The following is an 18,574-nucleotide window of genomic DNA, read 5'->3' on the forward strand; positions in this document are numbered from 1 at the left end:
TTACATTGTTATTTAAAGGGGTCATCGGATGCAAAATTCACTTTACAAGTTGTTTGAACATAAATGTGTGTTGAAAGTGTGTACATGTCCATCCTATAATGATAGAAATCCACCCTGTGTTTTTTTTTTTTTTTGAAATCCCTATTTTAAAATCCCCTTTCTCAAATCAGGCTGTTCTGAGATTCCTGTCAGAATGACATAGTTCTGCACAGGCCACTCCCTCTGAAGTTGATTGACAAGGCCGTCTTACCGTAGACCCGCCCTGAATGAGCTGTCATCAGTCCGCCATTGTGTCAACTCCTGTGCAGGGGAAGACAAGAATGTCTCCGATTAAGCAATTGAGATGTTTCGTTGTTGGATGCAATAATGATTATAACAGTCGTCATTTACTCCCGACATCTGAGCCGCTGTAGGCACAGAGGATTAATGTTACTTTCGTTTTTGAAGGGAATGTGCCGATCCCCATCTGCCTAAATGCGTGTATGTTCGCGCGAATCATTCTTGATCCAGCTTCATCTACAGAACAAGTGAGTATAAGGGTTTTTGTTTGTGAATCTTTGCAAATCGTCTTTCCTAATAATGTGCTAGTTAGCCAGTTTTGAAGCTGAAGTTTACAGTCTGCTCGTCACCCCAAGCTCATTAGCATTTAAAGCGACATGGACTAAAAAAACAGCTTGCTGAAAACAGAGCTGATTTAGACATGGTAAAAAAAGGGTGTTTTTTACACTACCATTGAGAAATTTTAACCAAAGTATGTTATAGAGTTTTCATTAAGACCCTAAAGAATCATAACAACTTGTGGAAAATGAGCATCCGATGACCGCTTTAAAAAAAAATCCTTCAAATAAATTCTGTTCTTTTGAACTAGCTATTGTTCAAAGAATGCTGAACAAAATATATAAAGTATTAATGTATCAAATATTAAGCAGCATGACTGTTTTCAGTGAGATTGATAAAAAACTCAACATTGATAAATAATAGGAAATGCAGTATTTCTTGAGGACCACACGATTCTGAAATCTAAAATAATGGCTGCTGAAAATTCAGCTTGGCCATCACAGAAATAAATTTAAATATAATAAATATGAAATTCCCTTTTAATAAAATATGGCAACACTTTTTTAAAGTGTCGTTGTTACACAAGTTACATGTACTTACTATTACAATAAGAATTCATTGTGCATAATTACATGCAAGTAACCCTAATCAAAACCCTATAACCATATAGTAAGTACATGTAATTAATCCATATTGCTCAGTACTTAAATGTATAATTACACTGTAAAAAGAACACCTTAAAATAAAGTGCAACCTAAAATATATTAAAATAGGAAACAGTTATTTTAAATTCCAGTGATATTGCACATTATTACTGTTTTATTGTATTTTTGATGCAGCCTTGGTGAGCATAAGAAACTTCTTTCAAAAACATTTGAAACATTTATCCGACTCCAGACTTTTCAGTGATAGTGTGCAATTAGCAGGTATTTATCTGAATAGAGATGTACTGTTTCTATGTATACCAATTGCACAAGAATTATGATAGAATACTATTCCAAAGATCGCCATGGACTCTTTCTCTCTCTTTTTTCTCTCCCTCATCAGACTGAGTTGTAGGGTTCAGATCCACTCTGTCCCCAAACTAATTTAATCTGGCCACCTTTATAAGCTTTACAATCTTCTCAGATCCTAGATCTGTATTACAGATCATGCTGTTATGCTGACAGATTGGCTCATCCCACTGCAGAGCACATACATGAATATACCATGACCCCCAATCAAAATTCAAGAGCTCGTCTGTATGGATCTCTTCTGTAAATGTTTGATGGATATACATAAAAGGTGAAGTGACCCCTGAGATCATCAGTTTTAAGGAACAGAGCAGAGACGGTACACTGAGGGACTATTTTGCCCTCTCTTCTTCTTTCATCAGTTTACTTTCCTACTCAATCTTTTATATCTTCCCAGTTAATTCTTTCTATCTCTCTCTCCAATATTCTAATTCCTGTCCCATTCCCCATTTTCCCCATAACCCAGTTTATCCCCGCTAGCTTTTTTTTTTCATTCTCTTCCCTTTCATCATCTTTTTCACCAACTCGTTCCCTCTAGGGAGATGATGGTGAGAAGTTCATGTGTTTTTACACCAGCTGCTCATTTGCTACACAGTGACAAATGGGTGTGAAACACAAAGCCATTGAATTCACTTATAATATGACATCTGGCCTAATCTGTACAATTTCACAGCCCAAGCTTTCTTGTTTAAAATCATTATTATTTTGTAGGGCCAAAATTCAGAGGGCAGCTCTCAGTTTTTGTGAGTCGAGAATGTAGGACACAATAAGAGTTCACACCAGTGAATGCTCATTTACACCCATTTACAATGCAGATGAGAGCGCCTCTGAGAGACCTGCAGATTACTGCCAAAACAGCTACAGGCGAAGGTTACACATGTCATCAGTGAGCAACAGCATCACTATCTCTGCAGTTCTGCCTCAACAGTCTGCTTCCTGTTTGATGAAGTCTTGAGACCAATAAGCATGCAACTAAATGGCCAACATAGATAGAATCCATTCGATATCTGTCTGAGTTTGTTATATCTTTCCGATATTTGCATAAAAACGTCATGTTCACTACCATTTGGGGTTGGTAATTTTTTTTGTCGGTTACATTTAGACAGTCACTGTTGGGGCGAATGAGACGGGAGATGTGCGGATCCATTTGCAAGGCTTTTATGCAGAGACGAGGTCATTAAACAGGCAAGATTCAGATAATGGCAAACAGAGGCAAGACAAAGAGTAATCCTAGGACAAGTGTGGGTCTTCGATCAGCAAACGATATCCAGAGGGCTTGACAAGAGGGGTAATCCGTAAACTCAAACAGTCCAGACAGGGGCGAACAGAATCCGAAACAGCAAGGCAAAGGCAATCCAAGATACACATGCAAGAATCAGGTAACAAGCGAACACAATGCTATAGACTAGACTAGAAACTATGACTGGGCAAACTAGACTGGCTCTGTAAAGTAGCTATCGCTAGGATAGTGATATGCGCTAAACAATACTCGGCAGTGAGAAGGAGGAAGTCCATGGCTTATGTAACATGTTTAATTGGAATCAGCTGTGTGTGTGTCATCAGTGCAATGGATGATGGGAACTGTAGTCCGGGGTGAAGTGCAACAGTTAGTGTAGTGCAAGAGTCCATGTGGTGAGCGGGTGACCTCTGGTGGTGAGTGAATGGAAGTTCATAGACCGGATTCATGACAGTTACAATCAAACTACAAAACTACAAACTACACAACCCATCATAGAAATTTTTTGGCATAAAAACAAAGTAATAATAATAAAAAAAACATAGTAATAAAAGCTGCAAACTGATTTGTTTTAAAATTGTATGATGAACTGAAAAAATTACATTCATAAAATGATTATAACTAATTTTAATGTCAGTGATGCTACTGTTTCAAGTTAGATTTAATTAGGAGTAACACCAAAACTGCATTAATACATTAGTACTGTTTTTATTCTACAGACAAATGAAATTAATATAGTATGGATTTAATGTAGGATTCTTGTTTATATATTGTTACGGGGCTGACGAGACGTGAGACATGCGGATCCATATGCAAAGCTTTATTACAAAACATGGTCAGAAAACAGGCAGGGTCAGAGATCGGCAAACAGGTATGGCAAGGGCAAGACAGAGCAATCCGTGGAGCAAGCGTGGGTCGATGATCGGCGAACAGTATCCAAAGGGGCAAGGCAGAGAGATAATCCAGAGACGAGAGCAATAATCCAAATGGGGAGCGAACACGTTTGGCGAACACCAAACGGCAAGGCAAAGGGGGAAAATCCAGGAAACACGGGCAGGGTCAGACACGGCAAGATAAACAAGGCAAGACAAGACTATAACAATGGCTCTGTAAAGTTGCTATCGCTAGGTTAGTGATAAATGCTAACAATACTCGGCCCAGAGCAAGAGGAAGTCCCAGGTTAAATAGTGAGTGCGTGATTGTGAAATGAGCATCAGGTGTGTGTGATGAGTGAATGGTGACAGCTGTGATCTGTGCAATGCATTGTGGGAACTGTAGTCCAGTGTGCTGTGCAGAAGACCACCATGGCGGAGCAGACGACCACCAGACCCGAGCAGAAGACCACCACGGCGGGGCAGACGACCAACAGACTCAGGCAGAAGACCACCACGGCGGGGCAGAGGACCACCAGACCTGAGCAGAAAACCCTAGCCAGGAAGCAGACTGGGCAGGAAACCATGGCAGAGTCTGAGATCTGGGGGAAACAGAGACAGACAACACAGTGAGAGCAGAGACAGACAATACAGGGAGAGCATTCATGATCACAGAGGGCGTGGCAGGGCAGGACGAGGATTCATAGACAGCGTATTTAGCCGTGACAGGACAGGGCGAAGGTACACAGACGGCCTCTTTAGCCATGACAGGACAGGGCGAGAGCTCACAGACGGCCTCTTTAGCCGTGACAGGACAGGGCGAGAGCTCACAGACGGCCTCTTTAGCCGTGACAGGACAGGGCGTGAGCTCACAGACGGCCTCCATGGCCGTGACAGGGTAAACAGGGAGTTCGGGAACGGCCTCCATGGCCATGACAGGGCAGACCATGAGGTCAGGAACGGCCTCCGTGGCCGTGACAAGGCAGACCGTGAGTTCAGGAACAGCCTCCGTGGCCGTAACAGGGCAGACAGTGAGTTCAGGGACGGCCTCCGTGGCCGTGACAGGGTAGACAGTGAGTTCAGGAGTGGGCGCCACCACCTCGGGAAGTTCTGCAGCGGAAGCTGCCACCTCTGTTGGTTCTGCAGTGGACGCCGCCTCCTCTGGAGGTTCTGGGGCAGACTCGTGGACTGAAGAGGCCTCAGGAGCAGACTCGTAGACAGGAGAGGCCTCAGGAGCACAGTGTGCAGCCCACACACTCAAAATGGCAACCGCCATAACGGGAAGCACTGAGGTCAGGGGAACAGTCTCTGTAACAGCCAGGGTTGAGGCCATGGGAATGCCAGCTACTCGCACCGACATCAGTGGTGGGTCCATCATACTGGATATCAGAACTCGAAGGACTGACCTTGAATCTGTGGTAACAGCCTCTGGCAGTTCGGCGGAGACGTGAAGAGACTCTGGCTGAGGAGCCGGGGCGTGAAGTGACTCTGGCGGAGGAGCCGAGGCGTGGCGTGGCTCTGGCTTGACAGCGACGACGTGAGCAGACTCTGGCTTGACAGCGACGACGTGAGCAGACTCTGGCTTGACAGCGACGACGTGAGCAGACTCTGGCTTGACAGCGACGACGTGAGCAGACTCTGGCTTGACAGCGACGACGTGAAGGGGTGTTGTTGTTGCCGCCATTTTGTGAGTGAGTGCGGTGCCGCGTTCCTCCGCGACGCCCACAGTAAAAGAAGAGCCCACACACAGCAAAGCATAGTCCATAAATTGACTGAGAGATGAACGGGGACCCTCGCGGATTAACTTTGACCGGAGCGGCTGATTAATGCCCTCGCAAAAAAAATCTATTAGAGCATAGTCCGGCAGGTCAGAAAAGTAAGCAAGATCTAAAAACTCCTGTATGTATTCCTCGAGCGGTCTCAAACCCTGCTCGAGGGTTAACAACAGTCGTGCAGTGTCCATACCTGGCCAGTGTCCACTAGAAAAGCCGCTGGATCCTTTTATGGCCGAGTATTCTGTTACGGGGCTGACGAGACGTGAGACATGCGGATCCATATGCAAAGCTTTATTACAAAACATGGTCAGAAAACAGGCAGGGTCAGAGATCGGCAAACAGGTATGGCAAGGGCAAGACAGAGCAATCCGTGGAGCAAGCGTGGGTCGATGATCGGCGAACAGTATCCAAAGGGGCAAGGCAGAGAGATAATCCAAATGGGGAGCGAACACAGTCCAAACGGCAAGGCAAAGGGGTAAATCCAGGAAACACGGGCAGGGTCAGACACGGCAAGATAAACAAGGCAAGACAAGACTATAACAATGGCTCTGTAAAGTTGCTATCGCTAGGTTAGTGATAAATGCTAACAATACTCGGCCCAGAGCAAGAGGAAGTCCCAGGTTAAATAGTGAGTGCGTGATTGTGAAATGAGCATCAGGTGTGTGTGATGAGTGAATGGTGACAGCTGTGATCTGTGCAATGCATTGTGGGAACTGTAGTCCAGTGTGCTGTGTAGTGTGAGAGTCAATGTGGTGAATGAGTGACATCTGGTGGCGAGTTAACGGAAGACCATGGCCAGGATTCGTGACATATATACATGTACCGGTTTTACCCTCCATATGTATATATGTACATTTATTTGATCAAAAACACAGTAAAACAGCTATATTGCGAACATATTGTTAGAACTCTTTTCTATTTCAATATTATTATTGCACAGGTAATTGCAAATCTGAATTTTCAGCAGCAATTACTCCAGTCCTCAGTGTCCTGATCCTTCAAAAATCATTTGAATATGCTGATTTTGGTGATCAAGAAACATTTCTAATTATGATCAATGTTGAAAACAGTTGTGCTGCTTAATATTTTTGGAAAAATAAGTGATTTGCTAACAATTTGTGTATGTTTTGTTAATTCATTTACAAGTCATTTACAAGTAATTAGTTAATGATGAACTAATCATTTACAAAACATGACTATGCATTCATAAATGATTAATAAGTGATATGTTAATATTTGTATCTGTTTTGTAGGTTGTTATAAATAATTTACAATTAGATGATAATGAACTAATCATTTACAAAACATGACTAAACATTCACAAATGATTAAGTAATATTCTAACGATTTACAAATCTGTCGTAAGTTATCTTTAAAAAACAACATCATGAAATAATCAGATCCTTAGTAAATGGTTAATAGTTACATTAAGTTACTAGTTAATATATTATTAATCACTTATAAATCATTGAAATGTTACCATTTTACTATTATCTCATTAAACATTATAAATAATTTACAAAGCTTTCTACATCCCCTAATCTAAAGTGTAAATTAGTCATCACTACAAAGTATTCAAAACCTATTGTGTAAACGCATGAATAAATCATTTACAACACTTTCTGCATCCGCTAATCTAACGTGTAAACTACTCATCAGTTGTAAATGTTTTACAAACCTTCCGGTTGGTTGGTTGTTTGTGTGTGCATATATATTTACGCACACACAACCTGTAACCGGAAGCTTAGTAAAACATTTACAACTGATGAGTAGTTTACACGTTAGATTAGCGGATGCAGAAAGTGTTGTAAATGATTTATTCATGCATTTACACAATAGGTTTTGAATACTTTGTAGTGTGTACTGCAATGTAAGGGCTGACTGGTGAGGGTGTAGACAGATGTCTTCTCTGACACACATGCAGTATTTTAAAGGTGGGGTAAGCTATTTCTGGTAGCTAATGTTGACATTTGAAATCACCAAAACAAACACACCCCTATTTTGATAGCTCCGCCCCACACATACGTACGGCAGCAATTAGTTCTGTAAAACAAGGCAAAACCAATGTTACTCACCTATTGAGAAGAAACAAATTAACCTCGGCGCCCGATCGCAGGCCTTCCCGCTCCTTGAGTTCTCTCCAGTGCTGGAAAGCTGATCTGATATTACACGGGTCCTACTTCTTGCCTTATCGTAACACCATGTCTACACCGCACTATAGAACTCATTAAAATCAGTGATGCTGTCTACACTGGATGCCGCGCCAACAGTAAACTGCTGCCGCGTTCTATTTATGACATACTGACACAAATTTCAAATGATTTTCAATGGTTGCTTTGTCACGTCCATTGTAGAGATTGTAGACAGGGCAACTGCCGTGTCTGTTGTAGACACGGTGTAATCCTTCTTTTGTTTTCCGCAGACGTTTTCCTCTTTTGTTTTTTATCCGCCATCTCCATCATTCTGTCATCACTCGGCTTGTCTAATGTCCATCATGTGCACTGATGAGCGCTCTCTCCTCTGCATCATGAGTAGACACACTACTTACTGCTGACTGCCTACAAGTTTGTTTTGGTACTCGGCCCGACTCGTTTTCTACAGCGTTTAAAAAAAAAATGCATACCTCACCTTTAACGCTGTGCATCTCCAGTGGAGGGTAAAACCGGTTCACATTATCACTAGATCCCACACACTCCACACAGAACAAAAGTCTGTGCTGATGAGAGAAAGGGTTTAACACAAACCACTGGAATCCCCTGACTGCAAGTCATTTACATGTTTATTCACTTGACAGCAAATCATTTAGTTTTAGCATAATTGCATTTTTGTGCTTTTTAACAGACCAGCTTACAACTTTAACGGAACATAAAATATATACAGATCATTTACTAATAGTTTGATAATCTTTTGTTCATGATTAACAGGCATGATTAAGGTTTATTGAGAAAATAGTACAAAGTTGACATTTCAATTATTTATAAGTGATTCCTAATATATTAACTAGCAATTTATTAACCATTTAATAAGGATCTGTTTGATTATTTCATGATATGCTATTTTAAAGATTGTGAACATTTGTGAACGTATGTTTTGTAAATGAATAGTTCATCATTATCCAATCACTTGTAAATTATTTATACCTTAATCTACAAAACAGAGATAAAAATATTAACATATAATTTATTAATCCTTTATGAACACACAGTCATGTTTTGTAAATGATTAGTTCATCATTAACACTTATAAATGACTTACAACTGAACGTTATTATAAAGTGTAACCAAACCTTTTTTTTTCAGAATTCAGAAAATAATATACATCTTTACACTCAATAAAAAAAATCAATTTAGTCTGTCTTTGCTGAATAAAAGTATTAATTTCTTTAAAAAAAATAAACAAATAAAAATCTAAGTGACCCCAAAACCTGACGAAATCTGTAGCTTGACTACAGACACACAAACTTTTGATTATAACTGATTGCAGTTATAATCAAACACTCACAGTTTGATTATAATTGCACATGTTTGATTTAATGCTAATATGGAAATGTATGTGCAAATTCTAACGCACTTTTTCCTCTCTCCTCCTATCTTTCTTCAAGGCGATCCAGTCTGGTTATTACCACAAAGCTCTATTGGGGTGGAAAGTGAGTAAACTGTCATTTTGCTCATTGTGGATGTCACGTCATGTCATGACAACTTTTAATTTCATAACTCTCACACTGTTGCACACTCTAAAGGGCAGCACATTTAACGCAGACATCTGTGGATTCACACATTTCATAAATGCAATTACAAACCTCCATTTAGGTCAAGCGCTGAGCCAGCGTTTTCTGTATAAGTATTCTGGAAGTAAGCGAGCAATAGTGCAGCTGCGAAGCTTGATAACACTAAAATGTCCCATTTCCCCACAAATCCTCTCTCATGAATACTAATCAGAATTTAAATATGCCAGGGTTTTATTCGAAGTTAAAAAATGAACATGCAAAAGGGCCAGTTTGAAAAAGAAAAAAGATGAGCAAGAAACTCTGGCAGAAGGAACTAGACTGAATTTAGCTCTGTCTGAAATTTTGCTTTCTGACGTACATCTGTCTCTTTGTGTGTCTCTTTTTCGCCACAGAGCCGAGACAGAACGAGGCCTTTCTAGGAAACACATTATTGAAGGTGAAGTGGACATATTCGCTTTCTAAATACTCTCACTCTGTGATCACAGCTTGTGTGTGTGTGTGTGTGTGTGTGTGTGTGTTTTGTATGCGTGTGACATGTTCGGGCTCCTCGCTGGGCATTGATTGGGTGGATTAAGTGTTAGTGTTGCTCTGGTAGGCAGAACTAACAGTTAGAAGGACTAAAGACAATGTAGATGGAAATGACTTGCTTAATGACATCAGTAACTGAACATACATTGCACAGAATGAAGCCAAAAATGAACATGACTGAATTTCATCTGACTCCAACAGGTACCTTGAATTGTAATGTTACATTTCAGCATGCCTTGCTTACATCAAAATAATGGTTCAACCTATAAGATGTAGAGGAAACTTTTAAAGGCAAAATGAAAATTAACGGGATCGTTCACCCAAAAATGAAAATTCTGTCATTAATGACTCTTGTAACTTGTAAGACCTTCGTTCATCTTCAGAACACAAATTTTTTTTGGTGTGCTCCACTCATCTGCTCTCGTCTGGCTCACGTCGGCGGCAGTTTGCCCGATTCAGCATGTTGAATAGGCGTCGGGGCCGTCGGGACCATCGGCAAGAGGGAGAACTCTGATTGGATGTTCAGTTTAGTCAGAGCCATTTAGTCATAAGCGAACAAAGCGGCTGCTTAGGGCCCCGTGGCCACCAGAGGGCCCCCAAGAGTAGTCTAGATGAAATGACCGTTTATTTTATTTTATCTTATATTCGTGATATATGCCAATGGACAGTGGTAATTATACAAAAGTGAATTATTAAATAATTACATATTATATACATATAATTTTTATTATTTCCATAGCGATGTGTCATGCAGGCACAATAATGAGCATGTTGATAATAACCTATGCGCCGGACGCTGCCGTGTGGATCCGTCGGATTAACATCACATAAATTCACCTATTTCTCCCGAAATACATGAAAGTAAGTGGTCAGTTAGCTGGGAGAAAAACAGAGTATACTTTATGGTAACCTACACAATGTGTAGACTATTTGATAGGACTAAAACATGTCGTCCATTAATTGAAAGGATTATTATTGCCGCTTTCCACAGAAATCAGCGCGTAGCCTATTTAACAAATTAAATGTATTTTTTTCACTTAACTGAAGTGTATTTTAATGTCTGAAACCTAAAATAAACTGTATTTGGTTGAAAACACTGAACAGTTATGAAATATGAAAAGCACAGAGCGCGTCTTTCTTTTAATTTTTTTCTGAGCTCGTCTTTCTCAGGCTCAGCGCCAGCCAAAGCGATCGCGTTTGGGGGGGGGTTCACATGGCACAAATTTGTGGCACAAATCAGAGGTGCGTTTCTCAAAACCATTGTTAGCTAACTGTGGTCGTTATTTCCACTGAACTCTATTTGTAACGACAGAACTTGCGACCATAGTTGCTTTTGGGAAATGCACCCCTGGTCAGATCAGTAAAAATTGCCATAACTTTCCTGGGTATATATTTTTGTAATAACAATAAGCTTCTGTTTCATAAACGGATAACATCTTAACATTATTTACCTCAGCCTACATTTTGCGTCTTTGCTATTATATTCCAATATCATTATGCCTCAATTAGCTAGATATAAATTAAGAGTTGTTGTTTTATATTTACAGATGTTCTCTGTTGTGTTTAATATTTATTATAAAAAGTATGACTTGTAATAAAAGTACAACTTCGATTAATATTTATGTTGTTAAAATAACATTCTGTTCTGTAAATGCATTGTCTGCTGGTTTATTTAGCTACTTTTCAGCACATTAAGTATGCCACTTAATACTTTACCCCCGGTTTCTTGGTTCACAGACAAGACTTAAGCCTATTCCTAGACTAAAATGTAAATATGAGCTATTTCAACTGAAAGAAACTTGCACTGACTGATCTTAAAACATGTCAATGCTTTTGTTTTGTCTTATAATGAACACCAGTAATGATTTTTTTCTAAGGCATGTTTATAAACATCACTTAAATGTCCTAATTGAACTATGGTTTAATCCTGGCTTAATCCTGGTTTAGTCTGTCTGTGAAACTTTGACCTAAGACTTTGAATGTTAAAGTGAAAATTAACACTTGACCACTGTTGTAAGTTTGCAACTATTACAATTATAAATCACAGAAGGGTAAAAACATGCAGTATGATGTAAAAGTAAAGGGAAGTGGTCTGTGGCCAAGTATGGGGACCCATACTCGGAATTTGTGCTCTGCATTTAACCCATCCAACGTGCACACACAGTTGTGAACATACACCCAGAGCAGTGGGCAGCCAATGCTGCGGCGCCCGGGGAGCAGTTGGGGGTCCGGTGCCTTGCTCAAGGGTCTCACCTCAGTCGTGGTATTGAAGGTGGAGAGAGTGTTGAGTATTCACTCTCACCCCCTACAATCCCTGCTGGACCCGAGACTCAAACCCACGACCTTCAGGTTATAAGGCCAACTCTCTATCCATTAGGCCACAACTGCCCCCTAAGCAACACAGCTACAACAAACACTGATAATGGGTGTGTTAGATTTATAGTGTGTGAATAATCAAGCTTTGACAATAACCAGTCATATTGGCGGCACCAAGGGGCCCCCAAATAAAATTCTGCTTAGGGCCCCATAAAGGCTTGGGCCGGCCCTGAGTTTAGTGAACGTGTCAGTGCCCGAGAATTACAGCGAAGGTGATGAAAACAAACACGTAAATGAAGGTGGTACAGACAGAAGGGCTGTTTAAATGTTACACGATCTTTCCCAATCATTCTAATACACGAATGTTTTCATAACAACATGAGCCACTTAAAATGATTAAAGTTATTACTGATATTCCAAATGGTAAGCAAGCGCTGATTTGTTTACGCTTCGTATATCTGCGTTTATCTCGTATATCTTTGTTTCGGTTTCTCCTTTTGAATGACAAATACTATTGATAGCTGCTGATATAGACAGTAAATTCCTCTCACGCATGCGCAGAACACACGTGTTAGTTCCCTTTCAGTCGCTCACGTTCAACATAACGTCGACGTGACAACGTAATTGGGATCACTTCAGAGAGCCCTATCAACTTCGAGTATCTACAGAACAAGCCAATGAACGTTGGCGTGCGTGAACGCGTCACGCGTCCCCGCCCCGCCGCGCGGGTATAAACAGGAAGCGGGCGCACGCACACATTGTCTTTCACTTCGGAGCCGAGCTTTTGCTTTCACTTCCGAACTCTACAGGAAAAGACTGCCTTTGAGAACAAGAAGAGGACTCTCCTTGTGTTGGTGTGACGGCGCGATCAGCGGTGGCCACGAGCATTGCAGCTCACAACTGCTGTTTTCACAGCACTATTGTTCTGTGTCTGTGTGTGTGTGTGTCGGTTCAGTGGGCGTTTCCCCGTGTGTTCATTCACACCGCGGCTACCCCTGGGTGCCTCAGCACTGAGAGAGTTATTTTTCTATTTTTTTGTTTTCACTAAAAGAGCAACACAAGCGTGACCCTGCGTCTTTTTCAAGATGTCATTCCGCTTGTGCGTTTCTGGATGCCATCGTTCCCTGGCGCCAGCAGATGGCCACAGTAGTTGCCTCTCATGTTTGGGCCTTCAACACGCTGAGGCAGCTTTTGTGGATAGTTCGTGTTCCCATTGCGGGAATATGACTATCTCAGCGCTTAGATCGAGACTCGCTTACCTCAAGGGAGGTGCAGTCCCCTCGCCTATGCCCCGATCTAGTGTTTATTCTGCCCCGCAGAATAGACCTACTTCAGTGCATGACCAGGGTGATCTGAGGATTACCGTGAGGGCTTCCCCGTCGAGTCAACCTCCGCGGGCCCCTCACGCCTCACAAGCGCTGCTGCCATTGGAGTCCCTTAGCGAACGTCTTGGTCCTTCTCCGGAACGACCAGTCGTTTCCTTTGGGGCTCCTCCTGACGACCAGATGTCGATCGCAGCATCGGAGGGGGAGCTTCAGTCCTCTGGAGATGACGACTCAGCTGCGTTACCCCCCTCGGGGGGTGTGGCGTTGTCCGAGACTGATCCAGAATGGGCGGCTATGCTTTCCCGGGCCGCCGAGAGGGTTGGGCTTGCGTGGAACCCTCCACCACGTTCTGGTTCTCAGTGCGCCGCCCCAGTACCTTTCTTTCCGGAAGTGCATAAGGAGCTTTCTAGGACGTGGAAGGCACCGTATAGTGCCGAAGCCGTTCTAGTGGCTCCTCCCCCCTCGCCACCCTCGACGGCGGGGCAGCTAAGGGGTATGTGGATATCCCCCCAGTGGAGCGGGCCGTCGCGATGCAACTGTGTCCGGCGTCCGCTTCCTCTTGGCGGGGTAATCCACGCCTCCCGTCCAAGGCCTGTAGGTTCTCGTCCGGTCTAACGGTGAGGGCTTACAAGGCCTGTGGACAGGCTGCTTCCGCCCTCCATGCCATGGCACTCTTGCAGGTCCACCAGGCCCAGGCGTTCATGGACATGAACGAGGGTGGTTCTGACCCAGAGCTCCTTCGGGAGCTCCGTGTGGCAACCGACCTCGCCCGCCGGGCGACGAAGGAAACCGCACGTTCAGTCGGTCAGGCGATGTCCACCTTGGTGGTCCAGGAGCGCCACCTTTGGCTCAACCTGGCGGATATGAGGGACACCGATAAATATCGGTTCCTGGATCCCCCTCTTTCCCAGGTTGGGTTGTTCGGCGACGCGGTCGAAAGCTTTGCCCAGCAGTTCTCGGCCGCACAGAAGCAGACGGAGGCCATCCGGCACATCCTGCCCCGGCGGACCGCTGCTGCTCCCACCCGTCCGCCAGCCGCAGATCCTCCGTCTACTCGTCGTCCTCCGCTCCCACTAAGCCCCAGCAGCAGCAACCATCCAGGCCTCAGCGCGGAGCAAGCCGTAGAAAGCCGACCCCGCCCGTCCAGGCCGCTGCCAAGCCAGGAGGCTAGCGACGGTGCAAACGACCCTGAGACGGGCGGCCCAGAGGTGGATCAAGTTGCTCTTCAGGAGATGGCGAAGGCGCCACTCCTTCCCCCGGTGGAGGGCCGGGTGGAGAATCTTTTGTTTCCTTTTCTTTTTGTTCCGCCACTTTTTGTACCCACATTTTCAAAGAAAGAGCAATTTCTGAAACCTCTGGGCCCCAAGAGGGCGCGCTTGGCAGTCGACGACGCCGCCATGCCTTGTCACTCCCGAGCCCCTCTCTCATCGCCAGCAGGCAGCAGTGGCTGTGTCCTGGACGCACTGACGCCTCCGCACACTCACTCTGCCCTTCAACGGAAGCAGGTATGTGCTGCACCACACACTCAGACCCCACTTCGGGCCGCTGTGCCGTCCGAGTCGGGTCCCTGCATTCCGCCGCGCTGCCCCACCCCGGGTACGTCTGTGGTGCCCTTGGTCCCGCTTGCTCAGTCTCTGGGAGCCTGGTTAACACTTCCCAGCCCGTCTCGCTGGCTCATCCGTACCATCAGACTCGGCTATGCGATTCAGTTCGCCCGGCGCCCCCCGGCTTTCAAGGGCATTCTGTTCACCCGTGTTCTGGAGGACAATGCCCCTGTGCTCAGGGCAGAGATCGCAGTCCTACTGGCGAAGGACGCGATCGAGCCGGTCCCTCCAGCCGATATGAAGACCGGCTTCTACAGCCCGTACTTCATTGTACCCAAGAAAGGTGGTGGGTTACGGCCAATCTTGGACCTGCGCGTCCTGAACCGGTCCCTTCACAGGCTACCGTTCAAGATGCTTATGCAGAAACGCATTTTCAAATGCATCCGTCCCCAAGATTGGTTTGCAGCGATCGACCTGAAGGACGCGTACTTTCATGTCTCGATTCTCCTTCGACACAGACCGTTTCTTCGCTTTGCGTTCGAGGGACGGGCATATCAGTACAAGGTCTTACCCTTCGGGCTGGCCCTGTTGCCCCGCGTCTTCACGAAAGTCGCGGAGGCGGCCATTGCTCCCATGTGCGAGCATGGTGTTCGCATCCTCAACTACCTCGACGACTGGCTTATTCTAGCCCAGTCGAGAGAGCAGTTGTGCGAACACAGGGACATGGTGCTCAGTCACCTCAGCCACCTAGGGCTTCGGGTCAACTGGGAAAAGAGCAAACTCACCCCCGGGCAGAGGATCTCTTTTCTCGGTATGGAGTTGGACTCGATCAACATGACAGCACGCCTCACCGAGGCCCGTGTCCAGTCAGTGTTGAACTGCGTGAGCACGCTCAGACGCAGAACAGCGGCACCACTGAAACTTTTTCAGAGGCTCCTGGGGCATATGGCATCTGTAGCCGCGGTTACGCCTCTCGGATTGCTTCATATGAGGCCGCTCCAACACTGGCTCCACGATCGAGTCCCGAGATGGGCGTAGCAGAGCGGCTCGTGCCGGGTTCAAGTGACTCCGCACTGTCGCCAAACTCTCAGCTTGTGGTCGGACCCTTCGTTCCTGCGGGCAGGTGTTCCCCTGGAACAATTTTGGAACAAGCGCTGATTTTCAAGCGCTTCGGGACCGCACAGGTAGATCTGTTTGCCGCCCCGGACACGTCTCATTGCCAGTTGTTCTATTCTCTGACCGAGGGGACCCTCGGCACGGATGCTCTGGCACACAGCTGGCCCCGGGGCCTACGCAAGTATGCGTTTCCCCCAGTGAGCCTTCTTGCACAGGCCTTGTGCAAAGTCAGGGAAGACGAGGAGCAGGTCTTGCTAGTTGCGCCGTATTGGCCCAACCGGACCTGGTTCCCGGAACTAGTGCTCCTCGCGACAGCCCCTCCCTGGCCCATTCCTCTGAGAGAAGACCTGCTCTCTCAGAGACCGGGCACCCTATGGCACCCGCGCCCAGACCTCTGGAAACTCCATGTCTGGTCCCTGGACGGGACGCGGAGGTTCTAGGTGACCTACCCATTGCGGTAGTTGACACCATCACGTCCGCTAGAGCAGCCTCTACGAGGCGCCTCTATGCGTTGAAGTGGAACCTGTTCGTTGACTGGTGCTCCTCTCACCCCCGATCTTGCTCGATCAGAGCCGTGCTTTCCTTCCTACAAGATGGGCTGGAGCGAAGGCTGTCTCCCTCCACCCTTAAAGTGTATGTTGCCGCTATTGCCGTACATCACGATGCTGTTGATGGTAAGTATTTGGGGAAGCACGACCAGATCGTCAGGTTCCTGAGGGGAGCGAGGAGACTGAATCTTCCTCGCCCACTCGCTATACCCTCTTGGGATTTGTCTCTGGTCCTTTCGGCACTTCAGAGACCACCCTTTGAGCCTCTGCAATCAGCTGAGTTAAAAATTCTGTCCTGTAAGACAGTACTCCTGGTTGCATTGGCCTCTATCAAGAGGGTAGGGGACCTGAATGCATTTTCGGTCGACGAATCCTGCCTAGAATTTGGCCCGGGTAACTCTCACGTCATCCTGAGACCCCGGCCCGGATACGTGCCCAAGGTTCCTACCACTCCCTTCCGGGACCAGGTAGTGAACCTGCAAGCGCTGCCTTCGGAGGAGGCAGACCCAGACCTGGCTTTTCTCTGTCCCGTTCGCGCTCTGCGTCTGTACGTGGACAGAACGCAAAGCCTCAGGACCTCAGATCAGCTCTTCGTCTGTTACGGAGGTCAGCAGAAAGGGAAGGCTGTCTCCAAGCAGACGATGGCCCACTGGATAGTGGATGCCATCGCCTTGGCTTACGAAGTCCAAGGCGTGCCCTGCCCGCCTGGGTTGAAAGCCCACTCCACTAGGGGTGTCGCTCCTTCCTGGGCGCTGGCACATGGCGCCTCGCTGACAGACATCTGTAGAGCTGCGGGCTGGGCGACACATAACACGTTCGCTAGGTTTTATAGCTTACGTGTTGAGCCGGTTTCTTCCTGTGTGCTCGCTTCTTCTAGCCGGTAACACCGAAGCTCCCGCTTTAGTGTCAGCTTGCTGCGCCACTCCCTTCCTAGGAACGGATACGTGCGCTTTTTACTCCAGTCGAGTTCCCCACTTGGCGAACCCTGTGAGTTCCTCCGCACCCCTTCGGCAGTCGGACGTTGCGGAGCGTCCGACGCCAGGCCTAGTGCTCGTATGCTTGTGTAACTTGTGCTAGGCTGGGTTCCATATGTGCGTTCCCTGCGGCGATCCCATATGTGTATTCTTCCTGTCGGGTGGAGCCACCCCAGTGACATTCCATATGTTGCACTGCCCCCTCGGCCAGTCCATATGTGTATTCTCCACATGTTACCTCCCTTCGGGCATGATGTGGCTCCGCAGCGTCCTTTCCCCTGGAAAGGTACGCTTTCCCAGTGTTATTAAGAGTTCACTGTGTGGGGTGTAATGGAACAGCAGTTGAACTCCCTCTATGCAGGTCTTCCGCCCCAGCAGTTGGGGGGCTGAGAGTCTTGCGTAGGGCGCTGGAAGTGGCAGCAACCGTGGCGTTTTCCATGGGATCCCAATTACGTCGTCACGTCGACGTTACGTTGAACGTGAGCGACTGAAAGGGAACATATCGGTTACTGATGTTACCCTCGTTCCCTGAAGGAGGGAACGGGAGACGTAACGTCTCGTCGCCACTGTTGCTGACCATCGCTGCATGGCCGTCACAAATCTCGGCTCCTCAGCGAAAAACAATGTTTGCGTGCACCCGCTTCCTGTTTATACCAGCGTGGCGGGGCGGGGGCGCGTGACGCGTTCACGCACGCCAACGTTCATTGGCTTGTTCTGTAGATACTCGAAGTTGATAGGGCTCTCTGAAGTGATCCCAATTACCTCGTCACGTCGACGTTACGTCTCCCGTTCCCTCCTTCAGGGAACGAGGGTTACATCAGTAACCGAGACGTTTTCAGTCGGCTGTAGTCTGTGCAGCGTGTTCGAGCGCAGATTTTTGATCCGACGCGAGGCGACAACACCATCGGCTTTCGTCGCCGCTAGTTCTTTGAAGTCGGCTTGGTGTCCCGGCCTTAACACGATCAAGGCTCAGAAACGTAGAACAAAAATGACTTTATTCAACAATTCGTCTCCTCCTACCTAGCACCATTTTGGAGAATA

The 18,574-nt window shown here is 46.0% G+C and overlaps 1 protein-coding gene across 1 annotated transcript in view; it reads left to right on the top strand.

Annotated features, from left to right (window-relative positions):
* The window catches only part of LOC306888537 (voltage-gated potassium channel subunit beta-2-like), a gene marked incomplete at its 5' end in the record, with an annotated part of 204,950 nt that overhangs the window by 156,003 nt on the left and 30,373 nt on the right, over positions 1-18,574 (top strand). Inside the window, 2 exons of the mRNA XM_079446899.1 lie at positions 9,057-9,101; positions 9,575-9,618. Coding sequence (XP_079303025.1) covers positions 9,057-9,101; positions 9,575-9,618 — 89 coding nt within the window. The remainder of the gene's footprint in view (positions 1-9,056; positions 9,102-9,574; positions 9,619-18,574) is intronic.

The sequence above is a fragment of the Barbus barbus genome (assembly GCF_936440315.1).
Source record: "Barbus barbus genome assembly, chromosome: 22".
Taxonomy (NCBI): Eukaryota; Metazoa; Chordata; class Actinopteri; order Cypriniformes; family Cyprinidae; genus Barbus; species Barbus barbus.